Raw genomic sequence first — 16,835 nt, 5'->3', positions numbered from 1 at the left:
TATATTTGGGATAATATAATCAAATAATATCCTACTTTTAAAATTTACTTTTCAAAATTTTTAAATAGTTACGTTTTAAAAATTTAATTTCAGTAATGTGCTTTTGCTTTTTTATAAAATATTTTATCTAAATAATTTTTAATATCAAAATAAAATTTTATTTTGTGAATGTAAAATGTAAAAAAATCAAACGGGCCTGAGTGCTGAAAGATTTACATAAGCACATAACGATGCTCCAATTATATTATTAAAAAAAGTGAATTTCATGGATGATTAGCTTCATGTATCACTGTTTACATGTAAGTAGAAATGCAGAAATCTAACTTAAAAAAAAAACGACTTTCAATAAAGTTGTCGTCATTTGAAGCGTTACCTAAAATTGGTTAAGTGCCTCTTGTACAATATATCACCATTCTAGCCGCCTTCATTATTGTGTTCATCAACCCCACTCTGTCACTCCCATCCAAAATTACTTTTATCGCCCTCTTGTTTATAGTTCTTCGCCTTGGAACTCCTCAATTATTGCCCCTAACTGTTTTTCTTCAGTTTCGACCTTGTTAATCATAATCACAACTCTAAACACACAAATTAATGACCCGAACAAAAACATTATATTCCTAAAATTTGATCATCATATTAATCAAATCATAATAAGCTACGTACAAGTTGAAGATCCGCATCGTTCTCCCTACGTTACCAGAGAAATTAAGAGAACAGAGAAAGGGGTACAAAAGGGAGGGACAACAACAATAGCTATAATGCGTAACTTCTTGTAGTGTGTTCTTTCCTTTGTGCCGAGAAAAGGGTAAATTGGGAACTTCAGGAATCCGCCATGGAAGCTCTTCGCGTCCTCCTTCTTCGCCCGCATTCCCTCGAAATTTCCAGATCTGCGATTCTGCGCAGTTATTCCAACTGTTTCTTTCCGTTTCTTCTCTTGCTTTCTACAAAAGCAAAAGAAACAAAGACGAAAACAGAGCGATTGCAGGAACCGATGAACCGATCGACGGCGATGGAGCCGCCGTCGACGGAGGAGGGGGGCTGTAGTAGTAGAAAGGGAAGTAAGGCACAATTGGGTTCGGAGGCGGCGGCGTCGGGTAGTTCTTGTTATACGGAGGAGGGTAATACGTTCCTCCGCCGCCGATCCCTCCTCCGCCACCATACGACGGGGGAGGCGGGGACGAGTAAGTGTACTGAGCAGGCGGGGGAGGAGAGTAATAGTACGATCCACCACCGCCGGAGCTGGGCGGAGAAGGAGGGGGAGGGCAATTGGCGGACGATGAAGCCGGAGGAGGAGGAGAGGGCGGCGGCGGAGAGGGAACCGGATTACAGGGGTTCTGACAAGATGAGCACATTGTGCACTGGATCTGCTCCTTGGAGACGGATTTGAGAGAATCCGCCATAGCCAGAGCAACAAACAGAGGCATGAAAGCGAACAAGATTCTGAGAAGAGGAGCCATTGGAGGCACGGAGGAATCAGAGGGAATGATCCAAGAAGTGGAGCTGATCAGAACGATGAAGACAATGGCGATGTGAGAGAGAGAAAGAGTGAGGATGATAATGGAGGGTGAAGAAAGAGTTAGCAAGCGAATCTTATCTTTGAAGGAAGGGAGACTCTGCACAACAACCTTTTATCCATGTGTCTTAAAATTTTTACTTAATTAATTTTTTTTTTTTTCAAATCAGAGTGAGAAATAAGAGAAAATGGAGAAAAAGAAGGATGAGAATTGAGACTACTGAATGTGAAGTTGTGAACAAGAAAAGGTAAGAGACTGACGCCGACACGTTTTACTTTGGGAGAAAGCGGTAAGGATTGAAGACATTTATGTATAATATAGTATAGTTTCAGGTAACATTGGGATAGACATCGGACGTAAAATTGTAATATGCCAATCTAACGTGAGTTTTACCATTTTCATCACTGTGTTCGACCACATTGTGTGTAATTTTGTTTGTATTCGTGTATTGGATCACACGTACACTAGACGCAAACTCCGCATTGTCCTTTTGACATCACAAGAGCTTCGTGTCACGCTCGAATTCTCGTTTGCTTTTCTTGCAGTTGCCCAAAACATATTTGGCCCTATTTCATTACAAGCCTGCATTTTTTTTTTTTTGCCTTTTCTTTGTTACAATTTTCCAAATATATATATATATATAGAGAGAGAGAGAGAGAGCTATTTTTAAATTTACATTTTTGTTTAGTTTTTTATGTATATATCGGATGGATCTAAATATGAAGACCGAAATATATTTTATAAGTTTTACCTTTTACTTCTACCTAGAATTAGTCATATGAATCAATTTTATAAATTAATTATATCACATTCTATAATTAGTTATATTTAAAATTAATCATATTGATTATTAATCAATTTTTTATAATAATCAAACGCACTGAGTGGCATTTACAAATATCAGTGGACGTGTAGATGATTCATTCAATGTTTTGCGTTGGGGCGATGAAATGCATTGCATGGATGGACAAATGGAAAGAAATATTCTCACCATCTTAAATTATAAGATAATTTTAAATAAATTTATTATTTTAAAATTATATAAGACAAATTCATAAAAATAAATTTTTTTAGTGAATTCTTTTTAATATTATCCTTCAATTAGAGAGAGAATTGAAATGAAATTATAAAATAATAATTAAATATATAAAGGTATTTTTAAAAATTTATAATTTTATTTTAAAATATTGTAATTTGTAAAGTGACATTAATCATTAGTATTTTATTGATATGTAGAAGTATAATTTTATCTCATATTATTTTATAATTTGAGGTGGAAAGGGTACATTTGCCTCTTGGTAATATTTTTGCTTTTCTCTTCAATATCCGTCCATGTGTCATTTCATCCTCATTTACTTAATTAGGCTTGTCATTTTATCATATCTATTTCGATTACTACATTATAAGGATTACGTTTTTTCCCGAAAAAAGTCGTTATGCCTAATGTAACTTGTGCACAATTAGTTATTTCCCTCATTCAATATAATTACTTATTTCGGCATCTTTTCTTGTAAATTATGTTCTCTTCTGATCATGACAAATTTACACTTATTTTGAAGGGTTTCAATTTGCCATTTATCTTTTTATTTCATATAATTCGATTTTTTTTTCAAAACTACCATCGTAATATTAATATCTACTACTAAATCTCACAATATTAATAAGTGATAAATGATCCAGCTATATCTAATTGTATTAATTTCAAACCAAGAATAATTCTCTAATTAAAAATTAATTTCATATATACATTGAAATTTTGTGATTTTTTTATGCCTTTTTTGGTGAGCCACACTAATTTGCTAGAGTTGTCAATAAGAAATGACTCAACCCTTATAAGCTCAATCTTTAAATACTCAAGTTCATAAGCTCTCTTATATTAAAATTAATATTTTTTTTAAACCAACTCTTATTAACAAGGCTCAAGGTTGAGTTTGAAAGCCCATATATATTTTTTTAAAAAAAATTAAAATTTATATTTATAATAATACATATATAAATTTTAAAATACATTAATTAAATATTTAAAAGATAGTAATAACTTCCAATATATACAGACGCCAAAACATAATATAAACCACACAAGTTTAAATTGCCTGTAATTCAAAATGTAAATATTTTTTGGTCCTTATTATTATCATCAATATTTATTCAAAAATAAAATATTATATCATTTGGAGAAAGATCTACTTGGAAGTGGTGTATTATTAATCCCACCAACTTCATCTTTATCACCTAGAATAAATGCTTGATAAATTATATTATTCTAATATATTAATTTAAAATTTTAAGTAAATTATGTATATAATAAAGTTATAAAAAAATTATAAAGGCTTAATTAAGGGTTAGCTTGAGCTGAACTCATTTTTGTAGTGTCTATAAAGGTAAGGTTTAAAAACCTTTTTATACTAAAATTCCTTTTTACCTTAAGTTCAGCCCTCAAAATATATATATATATAAAAGCATAGCCTGTCAGGCTTTGCTCTTACTGAAAACTCTATAATTTGCTAGCAGTAACGACTAGATTGATGACTAAACCTTGTTACCTAGATAAGAGCTATCTCATTCACATTATTCTTATGACATAGTCGAATGAATGGTTGTTTACTTCTTTTCATTCAAAAATCAAATAATATGTGTGCTCATTTGTTATATTTGGTCTTGAGGAGAATGCTTAACAAAATTTTAACCTTACTAGGCATATTTTAAATAGTGAATGTTAATCAAGAAAAACAAATGTTAAGCAATGAAGAATGAAGTATGTGGGAGAAAAAATCCATTGCGAGAATTACTCCCAATTAATTACATACTCATGTAGCTAATTAAGCTTGACTTAGTAATTATTTATTTGTGTAACCTTTAAAAGTACTTTTAAATCATATTTAGAATGTGTTTTAACTAAATCTAACAAATAGTTTTCCAAATATATTTTTGTTAAATATAAACTGAAAATCAACCACACGTTAAGATAATCGTATAAAAATTGCTTATGAATGTTGAAGATCACCTATACATGTAGCCAAGAATTTAAATGACACCGGTAAAAGATGAGTTATTTGAGTGAAATTATAAGAAGAAATGAGTATTTAGCTAAACTAATAATTATTGTGGTTTAAACTAAAAGGACAAGAGCAACTGCAATTTAGCTAAATTCCTAACTGAAAGGCCACTGAATCATCTCTCCATCATTGCAAGACACCAAATTCAAATCCCTTTCATTATTTTCTACAGAAAGACTTAATGCTTTGTATTAAATAATTAACAAGTATATATGTGTAGTGTGTGGTTTTTGTCAAAAGGATTTCTGGAATCCATATAAGAAAGAGGAAGAAAGAGGGCAAAGTCATGCATGCCCAAAAAGAAGTCTTGTGATGTTTTCATGAATCCCAAGGCTTAATAGTGGTAAGAAAGTATGGTGGTGATAGCATCTCGTGAAGGGCAAAGAGGAGAGAGAGGGAGGAATAATGGCCGTCCACTGAGACTTTCCAGGCTGTATTAGGGTTTTATTAAAGTCCATTGTCCCTCCATTAGGTCTCCGCCGTAGGCTCCACCGCCCAACACTTTTCTTCCTTCAAGCATCCTTCCAATCATGTTTCTCCCTTTGGCCTTTTCCCTCCATAAACCCCCCGTGTTTTTCTCTCTTTTTTGTTTAAAAGATGTTTAGTTGTCTTGTTTAATTATAATTGTTTAGTTACATTCTTTATCATCTTCTCCACCAACCATTGTTGTTCTAAGGAGTCAAGAAACTCAATAATCCATTCAATATTATAATTTATAGAACACCATTAATTAACTTATACTTCTAATAAATTATCTAATTATTATACACTTTTTCCATGTCTACTTTTATTTAGTAAGTTGCATCAATTATAAAATTTTATTAATCACATCCCTAATTTTTAAAAAAATTATATTAATTACACCATGAAAAACTCTCAAATGCCTTGTATTTTTTAATATTATGTTTTAGAAAAAGTTCCTCATAATATTCAAGAGGGAAAATATTTTTTAAGTAAAGCATCAAATGTAGATTTTGAAAGAAAATGCACCATTTTGATGAGATAAAGGGGGTATCCCTCCGTTTACCACGTAGTGATTTAAACCCAAATTAATTAATACTGTAGTAGTGAATATCACATGTACAATTCATTTATCAATATATGTTCATCTCATGCACGTTTTCTGTCTTTATTGCTTTTAATTAGTTAAATCGTTGCATTATCTAAAAAAAATACAATTAAATAAGAGTTAATAGTAATTGGATTTTGATATAGAACTCTCCACCTCCTGAATGTTGAACTCTTTCACTGTTAAATTACCTCAAATTTTGTCTATTGTAGTAAAAAAAATCACTTTAAATATATATGCCCTGGAAAGATTAAGGACAAAAAAATACTAGTATTTCAAAAGCTGATCTCTTTATAAAATGCATAATAATTAATAATTCACCAAAGCAAACGTGTCAATAAATTCTGAGTGATTCCTCTTATAGGTAGCAGCTAACTGACCACAAACTGCATGTTTCCTGAATAATTATTTAACAGGTTGGTTCGATCAAAATTATACATATAGATTTGGAAAGACAAATAATGTTGTTTAGTTTGCTTAAAAAAATGGGAAGTTATAAAATAATAAGCTAATTATTATAAAACTGTATACATTTATAAATTTAGGTTGACTGTACGAATATCTAAAATCTAAAAATCTATTGATAAAACAAGTGATGATTAATATTTAAACATTATATTATTAATTAATTTATAAATAAATGAAAAAAATTATCAAAAACATTTAGTATATCAGTGCTCGACGAGACATTTTACTTTTCTCTCGTTCCAAAATCTTTCTACATTGTCTGTCAAATACTCAAACTTACTGATCAATTCGTAGGATTAATTGTATAAAGTATAGAATTAAGTAACTCATTAAAAAAATGCATTCAGTTTCGGATCTTTATATGAAAAGATATTTCCGTTTTCCTTTCCACAAAGCAATGTGCACATTATTTCATGGAAAAGACGCAAACGTAGTATTGAAAGGTTATGTATACGGTCTTCGTAGAGGTTTATTTACGTTTCTATATATGTATTTATTTAATTATACTGAAGTGAATGTCAAGAAAAGGCACCTTTCTAACAAAATGAAAAAACGAGTGAGAAAAAGAGAGCGCGATTGTGGGATCTTGCTTTGCACTTTAATTCTTCACTCGTTTGCTTTGCACTTTGTGCGTTGCTTTTGAGTTTTTGTAAAGCTTTTGTTTTTCAATTTGAAAGCGTTCTCTTCTACTATGGTTACTTCCCAGGAAATCATATATCCGATATCCTTTCGCTGTCGAGAGCATTAACAGAATTTGTACCCACTTTTCGTTAATCCTATGATCCTCATGTTCCGTTCAATATTCTCATTCCATTCCGTGATTTCTTTTCAGATAATATACATATATATGTATATAGCGTGTGGTTTTTTCTTTAGCAATTAAATATAGTATATGGACATGTTAGTGTTTGCATTCAAATTGTGAATTTGAAGGCTCAAACTTAACTTAATTTAATTGACTTTAAAATAATTAAAGAAAATATTTATAAAATCTTAGCCACTAAATTAAAACCATCCGCACTACACCTATGATGAGTAGTCATGATAGAGGAAGTGCTTTATAAATTTAAGGAAACTGACGATCATAAGGCTTGAATACAAAGCCAGGATCATCTATAAATAGAGGAGTCCTTTCTCAATAATGATCATCAGTATCAACAAACTATTAGTCCAAACCTCACGTCTATTACCTTATTTTACTTTTTTTTTTATCATGTAGTTTTAGTCTTTATGTTTCTATTGTATGGTCGACATAGCCCACTACATCTTTCTTAATTAATGTATTTCTGCTTTTCTACATTTACATTAATTTTCTTCACTTCTCATTCTCACATTCGGGTGAACTATGGTAAGGGAACCCAGGTTTCTCACGTTTGAATAGAAGTTAGGTTCTTCCATCCTTTTGAGACCCCACGTCTTTGACAGGACAACACCACACTTGATTGTTTTTTACAAACAGTTAGTATCATAAATATCAAGTCATATCAAAAGACTAGTTTATTAGGTAGGAGAGTTCACTGAACTTATATATCCCATTTTTTTTTGTAATTATAAAGCTCCTTCGTATGGGACTCATATAACACAATGCATGTTTATTCAGTAGCCGACTTTCCCAACAATTTCATTCCATGACACTTCACTCAACTTTTTATTGGTCAAAATATATCCTTCATGGGTAGGACTCTTTGTAACATCAACTTCTTAATATAGAAGCACAAAGGTTATTGTGCTATGTAAACAATAAAAATACCAAGCGTGTCAGAGACACTGTGTCTCAAATGATAACAAAAGATTCTCAAGCTCCCTTACCACAATTTACTCAGATGTAAAGATATAAAAGAATTGGAATAATAAGTGTTTGATTAATAGAATATATGCAAACTACAAAGTCGTAAAGATTACAGAGCTAAATATGATGCCAAAAACTATTTGAATAAAAAGTTAAAAGTGTAATGGGCTTCGGTGGTAGATTGTTGTTCGGTCCCCTCTCTCTGTGACCTTATTATTCTAGCTTCTCAAACATTAAATCTCCTGGTAAAAACTAAGTTCCTTTAATTTGAATAACTAAAGTAATCAAGTTTGTCAAATGATTAAGCCCCCATAAAACTTGGAGCTCGTTTGCAAAGGATTGAGGATTCAGCCGGCATAGTCTACGAGATTCATGACATGATCCTCTTATTTGCAATGCATATAAGCTATTATTAACTATCAACTCGTGTTCCTGAAATATCTGTGGATAATGGCCATGACCTTGTGAGATTTAGGGCTTGTTGAGATTATGGTCTATTGTGAGGCAACAATCTAGATAAAGATTCAGAGTCTTAAGGGATTCATGGACCTAAATTGACCAAGATCTGGACTAGCCTCGTTGTGGGATCACTTATTGAGCCTGACTTTTCATTCACCTAGCTCGATCTTTGCTATGGCTATTATGTCTTTTTAAATAAATATCGTATCAGTTTTAGCCTAAACAATTACAAACACAAGTTTGAAGGGAGAGTAGCGGTGGATCCATGATCCGAAGCCAACAAGAGTGTGTATTTTTCTAACAATGGTTGTGCATATAATCATATGAAATTATTAATATTAAAATTATACAAAAAATTAATTTATTTATAACTACTTAAATTGAAGAAATTATGTACTTTCTTTTTTGTGATGCAGAGGGAGTAATATGTAAAAGCCCCCCTAGTGAATAAGCATGTATATGAATTATGAAAGTAGGAGATGATACAGAATTTATCTGGCAACACAGCAGACTCCACAGCTCTCTCCACCTCTTTACATAGAGAATGAATACAGGGAAATAAACTACTCTTTTTGCCTATTATTCATAATATAGTAAATTACTCCAAGAGTAAAACATGAAAGTGTCATTAAATACTGTTTTATTATAAAGAGTGAGAAGAAGTATTTAATTATATTATCTTCTTCATGCCCACATTAATTAATACAAGGAGTACTATATATGATATTTGGTAGGTACAGTAGAAAAATATTTTCTCTATAAAAAAAATGAAAAATGCACCTATCCTTTTTTTTTCTTAGTACATTTTCCATTTCTTTTTTAGAAAGCATTTTTTGTTTCATATACCAAACGTAGATTAAATGTCCTACATTTTGGATATAGCTAGAAAAAATATTTTATAATTTAGACCGGCTTATAAAACTAATGTTTCCCTATAAATATATTCATAACAAATAGAAGGAGTGCATGATAAGCGTAGTATATATACACTCCTTTCATCCTATTTATAGGACAAAGAGAAAATTAATTTTTATCATATTTAGTAGGCATTTCTCTATTTTTTGTGTTTAACTTTTATACCCTTATTAAATGTTAGAAAAATTATTAAAAAATTATTCTTTATATCCTTATTAGAGGGTAGGGGGTGAAAAATTATTAAATTTTAAAATAGAATCAATAAAATTTAGTGTTTTCATTGACTCTAGTAAAACATACTCTCTCCGTTCGAAAATGTAAGGCATTTTTTTAAGTGTTAGATATTTAAAAATGTAAGATATTTTTCGTCTTTCAAAGTGTAATCATTGTCTTTTTTTCAAAAGTGCCCTTATTGATAATAACTTTATATTTATTGTAAGGTGTTTAATAAGAATAAATATAAAAAGATAAGACTAGTTGAAAAGTAGGTAACTGCTTTATTAAGAGTGAAATTTAATTAAAAATATTTTATATTTTAAACGGAATGAATATTAAAAATAACTTATAAATAATATAAATGGAGTATATATATATATATATATATGTAGAAATTAAAGATATTTTCGTGTCGAAGTTTGGGCTATAACCTATTCATCACTAGTTAGCTCGCGCACACAAAGTCTACTGTTATAGGCTTATAGCATCCCCCTAACTTAATTAATAATGCGGCCCAACGACAGAGCATATGAACAGTGTTGTTGGGCTTTATATTAATCACAGTTATGGGTTTTAGACTTTCGTACTCTGTTTGTGACTGCGCGTGTGAGAAAAATAAATAATGTTCACACGAGTGAATATCAGTGTTTGGATTGCTCCTTTAAGAATACGATATTATATTGTCTCCCAATCCCAAGTCACTCGTACTTATATGGGTTCATTCTCAGAAAGTGATCGATGTATATAGTGAGCCAGAAGGTTTTGCATTTGGAATCTTACATAATCTGTGACAAATATATCTTGCAGGAGCAATATATGATATCTCATGTTATATGTTCCGGATAGAGTGTACTGTACTGTTGAATATTGGATATCCGTTGCATGTGTGCATGATGGTGAGTGATTTTTCTGCTTCCTTGTTGTGGTTTGGCTCCATCGCTGCTTTAATTTCCATGAGCCAACAAGTTGTCCAACCAATTCTATCATTTGGCTGCAGCTGCATCATGAGCACGAGGCTGCTCACTCATGCTATGTAAGTTTTGTGAAGGTCCAGGATCTGTCGAAGTTGTTTCCTTTAATTGACATGATCAAGAAACATAGCTAAGCTTTTTTATATTAGGCAAGTTAATTAAATTAATGACGTGAATTGAAGCCAAGGCAATCTGGAAGTTAAATAGGTGTTATCATGTGTTAATTAATGCTTGTTAGCTAGAGATCCATTCATGCATACTTCATTAAGAATATACATTTGGATGCGTCGATAGAATTGAATTTTATATTTCAAATCTTATATTCAAATTTTATGCATTTAAAATTCTTCATTTGAATAGTATAAAATTTTCAAATTCTAATATTTTGAAATCCTTTAGTAGGGTTCACACTTGAAATATAAAAAAATGTATTTTGAAAAGAAGTCAAATTATATATTTGAAACGAATAAGTTAAAGCAAGGATTTACAATTTTAAAATTTATGATAATAAAATTTATCAAAATAATTTAAATTCATGAATTTTTATTTATTCAAATAATAAATTTTGCTCAAATGCAAATAATCTCTAACTCAAAACACAATACTCTCTAATTTGTCCAAAGCATTTATATATAATTTTTCATTTATGCCCCTATTAAAGAGGAGAGATAATAAATGAGAGAACTTTTGGTCAATTTTATTCCTAAGGGTATTATTGGGGAAAAAATTTCTATCTATTACATATTTAAAATTTACAAGTAAATTTACCTATTTTCCTTGGTATTGAAAAAGTAATATTTGTTCCTTTTTTAAAAAAAAAACAGAGGGTACCACTATTATGTTTTTTTTTTTTTTTTGCCAGAAGTGCTATTATGTTTGTATTCATATTTCAAGACACTCCCTCCATTTGGACTTCAAAATTAGAAGATATTTTTAATGAATTTATACTTTTAATAAGTTAGTTAGCAAAATTTAAAATTACATTTTTTTTGTCTTCACCTTTATTTAATGAAAGGTTAAGGGTTTAAAATGCTCCTCAACTAAGTGAAAATGGTCAAGATTATCTCTAAAGTCAAAAAATGATTATTTATGTCCCTCAACCAATAAAATTTTTTATTCCATCACCCTATCATTCATTCAATCAAATTTCATTATTAGTAAGGCCTGCATTTGATTTTTTTAATATTTTAGTGGGTCTCACCAATTTTTTTTTATAGGATTAAGGGTTTAAAATACCTTTCAACTAAGCAGAAAGGGCCAAGGTTACCTGTAAAATTAAAAAAGGGTCATTTATATCTTTCAACTATTAAGATTTTTGATTTCATCACCATATTATCTATTCTATCAAATTTCACCTTTACTAGGGCCTACATTTAAATTTTTTTAATATTTTTAACGGGTCTCACCATTTTTTTATCTTTTTAACAAGTTTTCTCAAGGCTCAGGCTACACCTTTGAGCGAGTCACTGTTCAAACTTGTAAAAATTTAAACTTCACACCATGGCTCTCTCATGGCTCCAAGCTTGATTTTTCTATCGTAATTCCTGACCTTGCCCTCAAATCTGCCATTGTCAAATGGTGTTAGAATTCCACCAACCATTGCAAAGAACATGCTTCCAATGTACTCTTCAACCTGGCCATTCACGAAGATAACAAAACTGCAATCGGCATGTTAGGTGCTATGTTGCCACTACTCTGCTTGCTTCAATCCAAGAACGAGCAAATGAGAGGGAATGAAAGGGGAGAGAGAGAGGAGAGAAGGAGAAGAGAGGGGTATTTTTTTAACATGATAAAAATATTAAAAAATGATGGTACCCACTAAAAATATTAAAAAAATTAAATGGGGGACTTACTAATGGTGAAAATTAACACAATAGGTAGTATTAATGGAATTGAAAATCTCAACGGTTGAGGGATATAAATGACATTTTCTTGATTTTAGGGGTGATTCTGATCCTTTTTGCTTAATTGAGAGACATTTAAGATCCTTAACCTATAAAAATATAAAGTGAGTTCCACTATTATATTTTATTATTAAAAAATATTTAAAAAATTCATATCAGCCTCACTAACGGATAATTAACATCAGGGGCATGGAGAAAGTAAAATTATGAGGTTGAGGAATAAAATTGACCCCAAGTTAAATTTAAATTCATTTGTAAATTTTCGTATGCAATTCATGAATAAAAATGACTTTTAACCTTTTAATAAAATGTCTCAATTAAAGTAGGTTTTCCCCCACTTTCTGCCTTAGATATTCAATCAAAGTTGGCATGTTTGAATATAGACGTTTTAGTCTTTGGGATAATATAGTGTGTGTATGAATATTTTTTTTATATAAATATAAGGTGCTGGTTAGGCCTATTTGTTTTAACTTATTTCATAAAAAAATCACTTATTTTTTTAAATTTATTTTATGAGTTTTTATTATGTTTATCTAAACTTTTAAAAGTAATTAAAATATAAAAAAAGCATATTTCTGATTATTTTAAAAATTATTGTAAGTAATTTCTGAAATAATCTAATGCAGTAGATGAGGGAGAGTGTATTAAAAAGGTAAGATATGCGAAGATATTACAAAATTTTAAAATAATATAATGATAAATTATTTTTGTAAAAAAAATTAAGAAAGAGATTATAAAATTTAAAAATAACTAATTAATAATTACTTTTTTATTATTGTAACCAAACATAAAATAATATTCACTTTATATAAAATTTATATAAATAAATCTCTTTTTATAAAATCTATAAATTACCTAAAAATTACTTATTTTTTAATCTTAAATAAATAGGCCCCTAATCAATAATAGAAATTACCTTCCCTGAAATACTGAGAGCAAAGGATAGATTTTTTCTAATTAAATTGTTATTTAGAGAAGGGTTGAAATTTGAAACCGAAATCACTCTACTTCTCATGGCACCTTTAATAGTTATATAAATATAAACACCAAATCAAGATATTTTTAAAAGATTTTCACTGCTGAAATATATAGATAAATATTGAATTTGAGAATTTCAATTACGAGGAGATTGTGATTTAGCATTAAATCTTTTATGAGATCTTAGTCATCATTCTCCCAAAATATAAACATAAATGCATGTGTTTTCAGAGCCTAGGCCCATTCATGGCTGCTTGCGTGGGCCAAAAAAAAAAAAACAAACAAACAAGAAGAAGAAGAATATTGTGATTCATCTCACAATTTGGAATAGTTCTTCCAACAACGAGGTGCACTCTACTTTTGATACATCTTTTACTTCACATGTGCTCACATTATTTTACAAAATCTAGAAAAACTGAGGCACTCTGTTTCCCCGTTGGTAGTTTATAAACAATAATATTTATAAATCTTTTTTATTTTATATTGATATTGATATTATATTTTCCTAAAGAACTTGGTTGGGCTCTGTGTCAAATCCAGAGGCCAGTATCCTGTTCTACCCCACTTTTAATTTTGCTTTTATATATTTTGGGTTATTGTTTTCTTTAATTAAAATAAAATATAGAACCTATAGTGGTTCGTTATGGAAAGTATAATTGTCCTTGAAAAGGATTTTGAAAATAAAATCCATCCTAATCTAGTACCTCACATTTATAATAAGATCCATGTGGTTCCACCCCAAGTGTGAAAGGCCACACACACGAGCATGTGCGTTCCACCATAGCCAACTAATCATTATATATGCAGAGATTTTCGTTTCTTTGTTTCTCACGACGATTATTACTATTGTGCCATCTATCACTAATAATTCATCTGAACATATACTATCAACGCTATAGCTACTTTATACTATTCCCACGTCCAGCTGTTTCTCATGTTGCAAACTCCAAAATAAGATATTTGGAACACTGCACTTATATCACATGGGATGGCATATTAAAATTTTTTTGAAATAATGTCATTCTAGAATTTTTAAAATAAGAGAAATGTCGCCCCAACATTAACCTCAAAAAAATGTTGACCGTTATATTAGCTTCTTTGACCAAGGGAATCACACGTGGCCCCATATGATTAGAATAGATGTTTTGGTTATAATGATTTTGGTTGTAATGAGTATGATTTTTCGATTGATTGTAATGACCCCATTTTATAAATCTTGATGTTGTGTTTGATTTTTTTTTTTATGCTTATTTGGTTTTTATTTTCTAGTGATTTAGATTATGAATTGGACACGATTTTGTTGCTGTTTGGTTTTGCTCAATCCCTTCTCCCTCTCTTCAATCCCCTCTCCATGACTGTTAGCTTTTAGAGCTAGGAACACCCAAATCCCGCTTATTAGTCCTTCACCTTCTTTACTATGGTTTGGGCTCTGTGGTTCACTTCTTTTCTGATCTATCAATTTCCACATTCAAATTGGTCATTTAAGTCGTCTGCTCTGTTCCAAAGCATGAATCTTCATTCCCAAATGGAGCCACGAGTGTTGGCAATGGCAAGTCTAAATGGCATTGCAAATCAAACCAAGCCAACCCTAGAAAGAAGCTGCAAGAGCTGGGGAAGCTCTTGATGGAGGTGATGACTAATGCTGGTGTTGGTGGAGTGGCAGTTGTTAGCGCGATGAAGACTTAGAAAGCGAGGAGGTGATCGGTGGTTGGGTATGTTTAGAGTTGGATTTTCTCCTTTACAAAGGAGAGAAAAGAAAAATTTAATATAGATATGAATTGTTAAATTAAATTTAAAAATTTAAATTTAATAATTTTTAAAATATAAATTTAATTTGAAAGACTCAAATTTACAGTAGAGAGGCAGTGGAGGAAAAAAACAAAGAAGAAAAACCCACCCCTAATTCACATGGAAGTGCCACTTCGCATAAAAAAACTTGTTACATATTATTTAACTAGTAACATTTTTTAGGGTCAACGCCAAGGTAATATTGCTCTAATTTTAAAACTTTCAAGACAACATTCAAAAAACAATTACATTAACAAGTACTTTTTGTAAAAAAGATTTCAAAGCATTTTCATTCTTTAACCCATTATTAATATTCAAAACATGAAATAATGTTGGGTCTGTGGGTATATATATTTACAATAATACTATTAGAAAATGGTAATCAAGGCTTACCCTTTCAATTCAAACTAATTCAATCGGCACGTTGCAGATATTTTTTTTAAGAAACACACTTTACATCGATAATTTAATTGCAGTTGTTGTGTGTGTGTCAAGGACACAAACTCCAATAAGACTTCGAATTAAGCTGGATCAACTCTTAACACAATTAATCCAAGTAGCCGTGAAATACTCTTTTGGGATAAAAGTGAAAGAAGAGAGAGGGATGGTGGGAGATGGAGGCCTTGAATGACAACGTGGGGCGTTTATGTGAGTGTGAACACTCATCACCTAATTGTTAATTTCAATAACTACATATTTATATATATCCATACCCCCAACATACAAATATTATATGGCAACTTGCTATTGTTTCATATATGCTATTTTTCAATCTCCTTAAAACACAGATATGCCATGTTATTTTATTCTATAAATACAAATACATAGTTTGATTGTGGTCAGACTAGCTTTAATTAAATCAAAATATTTATGCTCTGGATGGCTTGTACTATCAGGCAGGGTGTATATCCATAACCATAATATTATAAATTCATCATCAAATTAAATCCAATTATAAAATTACCAACTACATGGTCCATAATTAAAGGTTTGTATATATGAATATCTTCATCACTTAGTCGGATATCTAGTAAAAATGATTATTCCAATCCATCCTCGTTCTCCTCACTTTCCACACCCTGCGTTTCAGCAATTTCATTCCAAGGACAAGACAATGGGCCTCATATTATGCTCTGGAATTCATTGGGCCTTAAATCGTCTAATCCCGTTATGTTTTTCGGCCTACAGAGTCCAATCCAAACCCAACATGGGCTTTCTCGGGGAAAAAAATCGAATACCGCATGAAGTAGGGTAACCAAGCCACACCTACCTCCATAATATTATTTCCAACTCATGCTGAGACTAAGAAGCCAGAGTTTGTCGGTCCATGTGAATTCTATTTTACTTCATTTGTATTGGTGAACACGAGACTATATGACTATATGAGCATTAGTTCATGGTCTATAATAGCCTAGCTGATATTTTCTCCTAAACAATGTTGCTTCCGCAAATTTCCTCACAGCTAGTGCTATTTTCTCCGTTTGATTTATTAAGCTTGCCTAAGCATTACTACTGTTTTAAAAAATATTTTGGACAAATTCAATTCACGAGTTTATTCATTAGAAGACATGTTTGAACCTTAACCTTCCATTTATATAACAAATGAACTTTAGAGAATTTATATATTCACATAAACATGGAAACTTTGACAGATCATGTTATTCAAAATAAATTTAAAAAAAAAATAAAGGCTAAATTTACCTATAGT

The 16,835-nt window shown here is 30.8% G+C and overlaps 1 protein-coding gene across 1 annotated transcript; it reads right to left on the bottom strand.

Annotated features, from left to right (window-relative positions):
* Nucleotides 1–564: 564 nt before the first annotated feature.
* Nucleotides 565–12,090, bottom strand: LOC129297359 (leucine-rich repeat extensin-like protein 3; the record flags this gene model as incomplete). The annotated part of the gene is made up of 2 exons (XM_054935692.1): nucleotides 565–1,625; nucleotides 12,007–12,090. Coding segments are annotated over 2 exons (768 nt in total), but the record flags the coding sequence as incomplete, so codon positions are not given.
* Nucleotides 12,091–16,835: the final 4,745 nt, after the last annotated feature.

The sequence above is a fragment of the Prosopis cineraria genome, unplaced genomic scaffold (genome assembly GCF_029017545.1).
Source record: "Prosopis cineraria cultivar Desert tree isolate PC_DT_omini unplaced genomic scaffold, ASM2901754v1 PC502, whole genome shotgun sequence".
Classification (NCBI taxonomy): domain Eukaryota; kingdom Viridiplantae; phylum Streptophyta; class Magnoliopsida; order Fabales; family Fabaceae; genus Prosopis; species Prosopis cineraria.
Note: the sequence above shows the minus strand (reverse complement) of the source record. Positions and strands in the feature narration are given on the sequence as shown.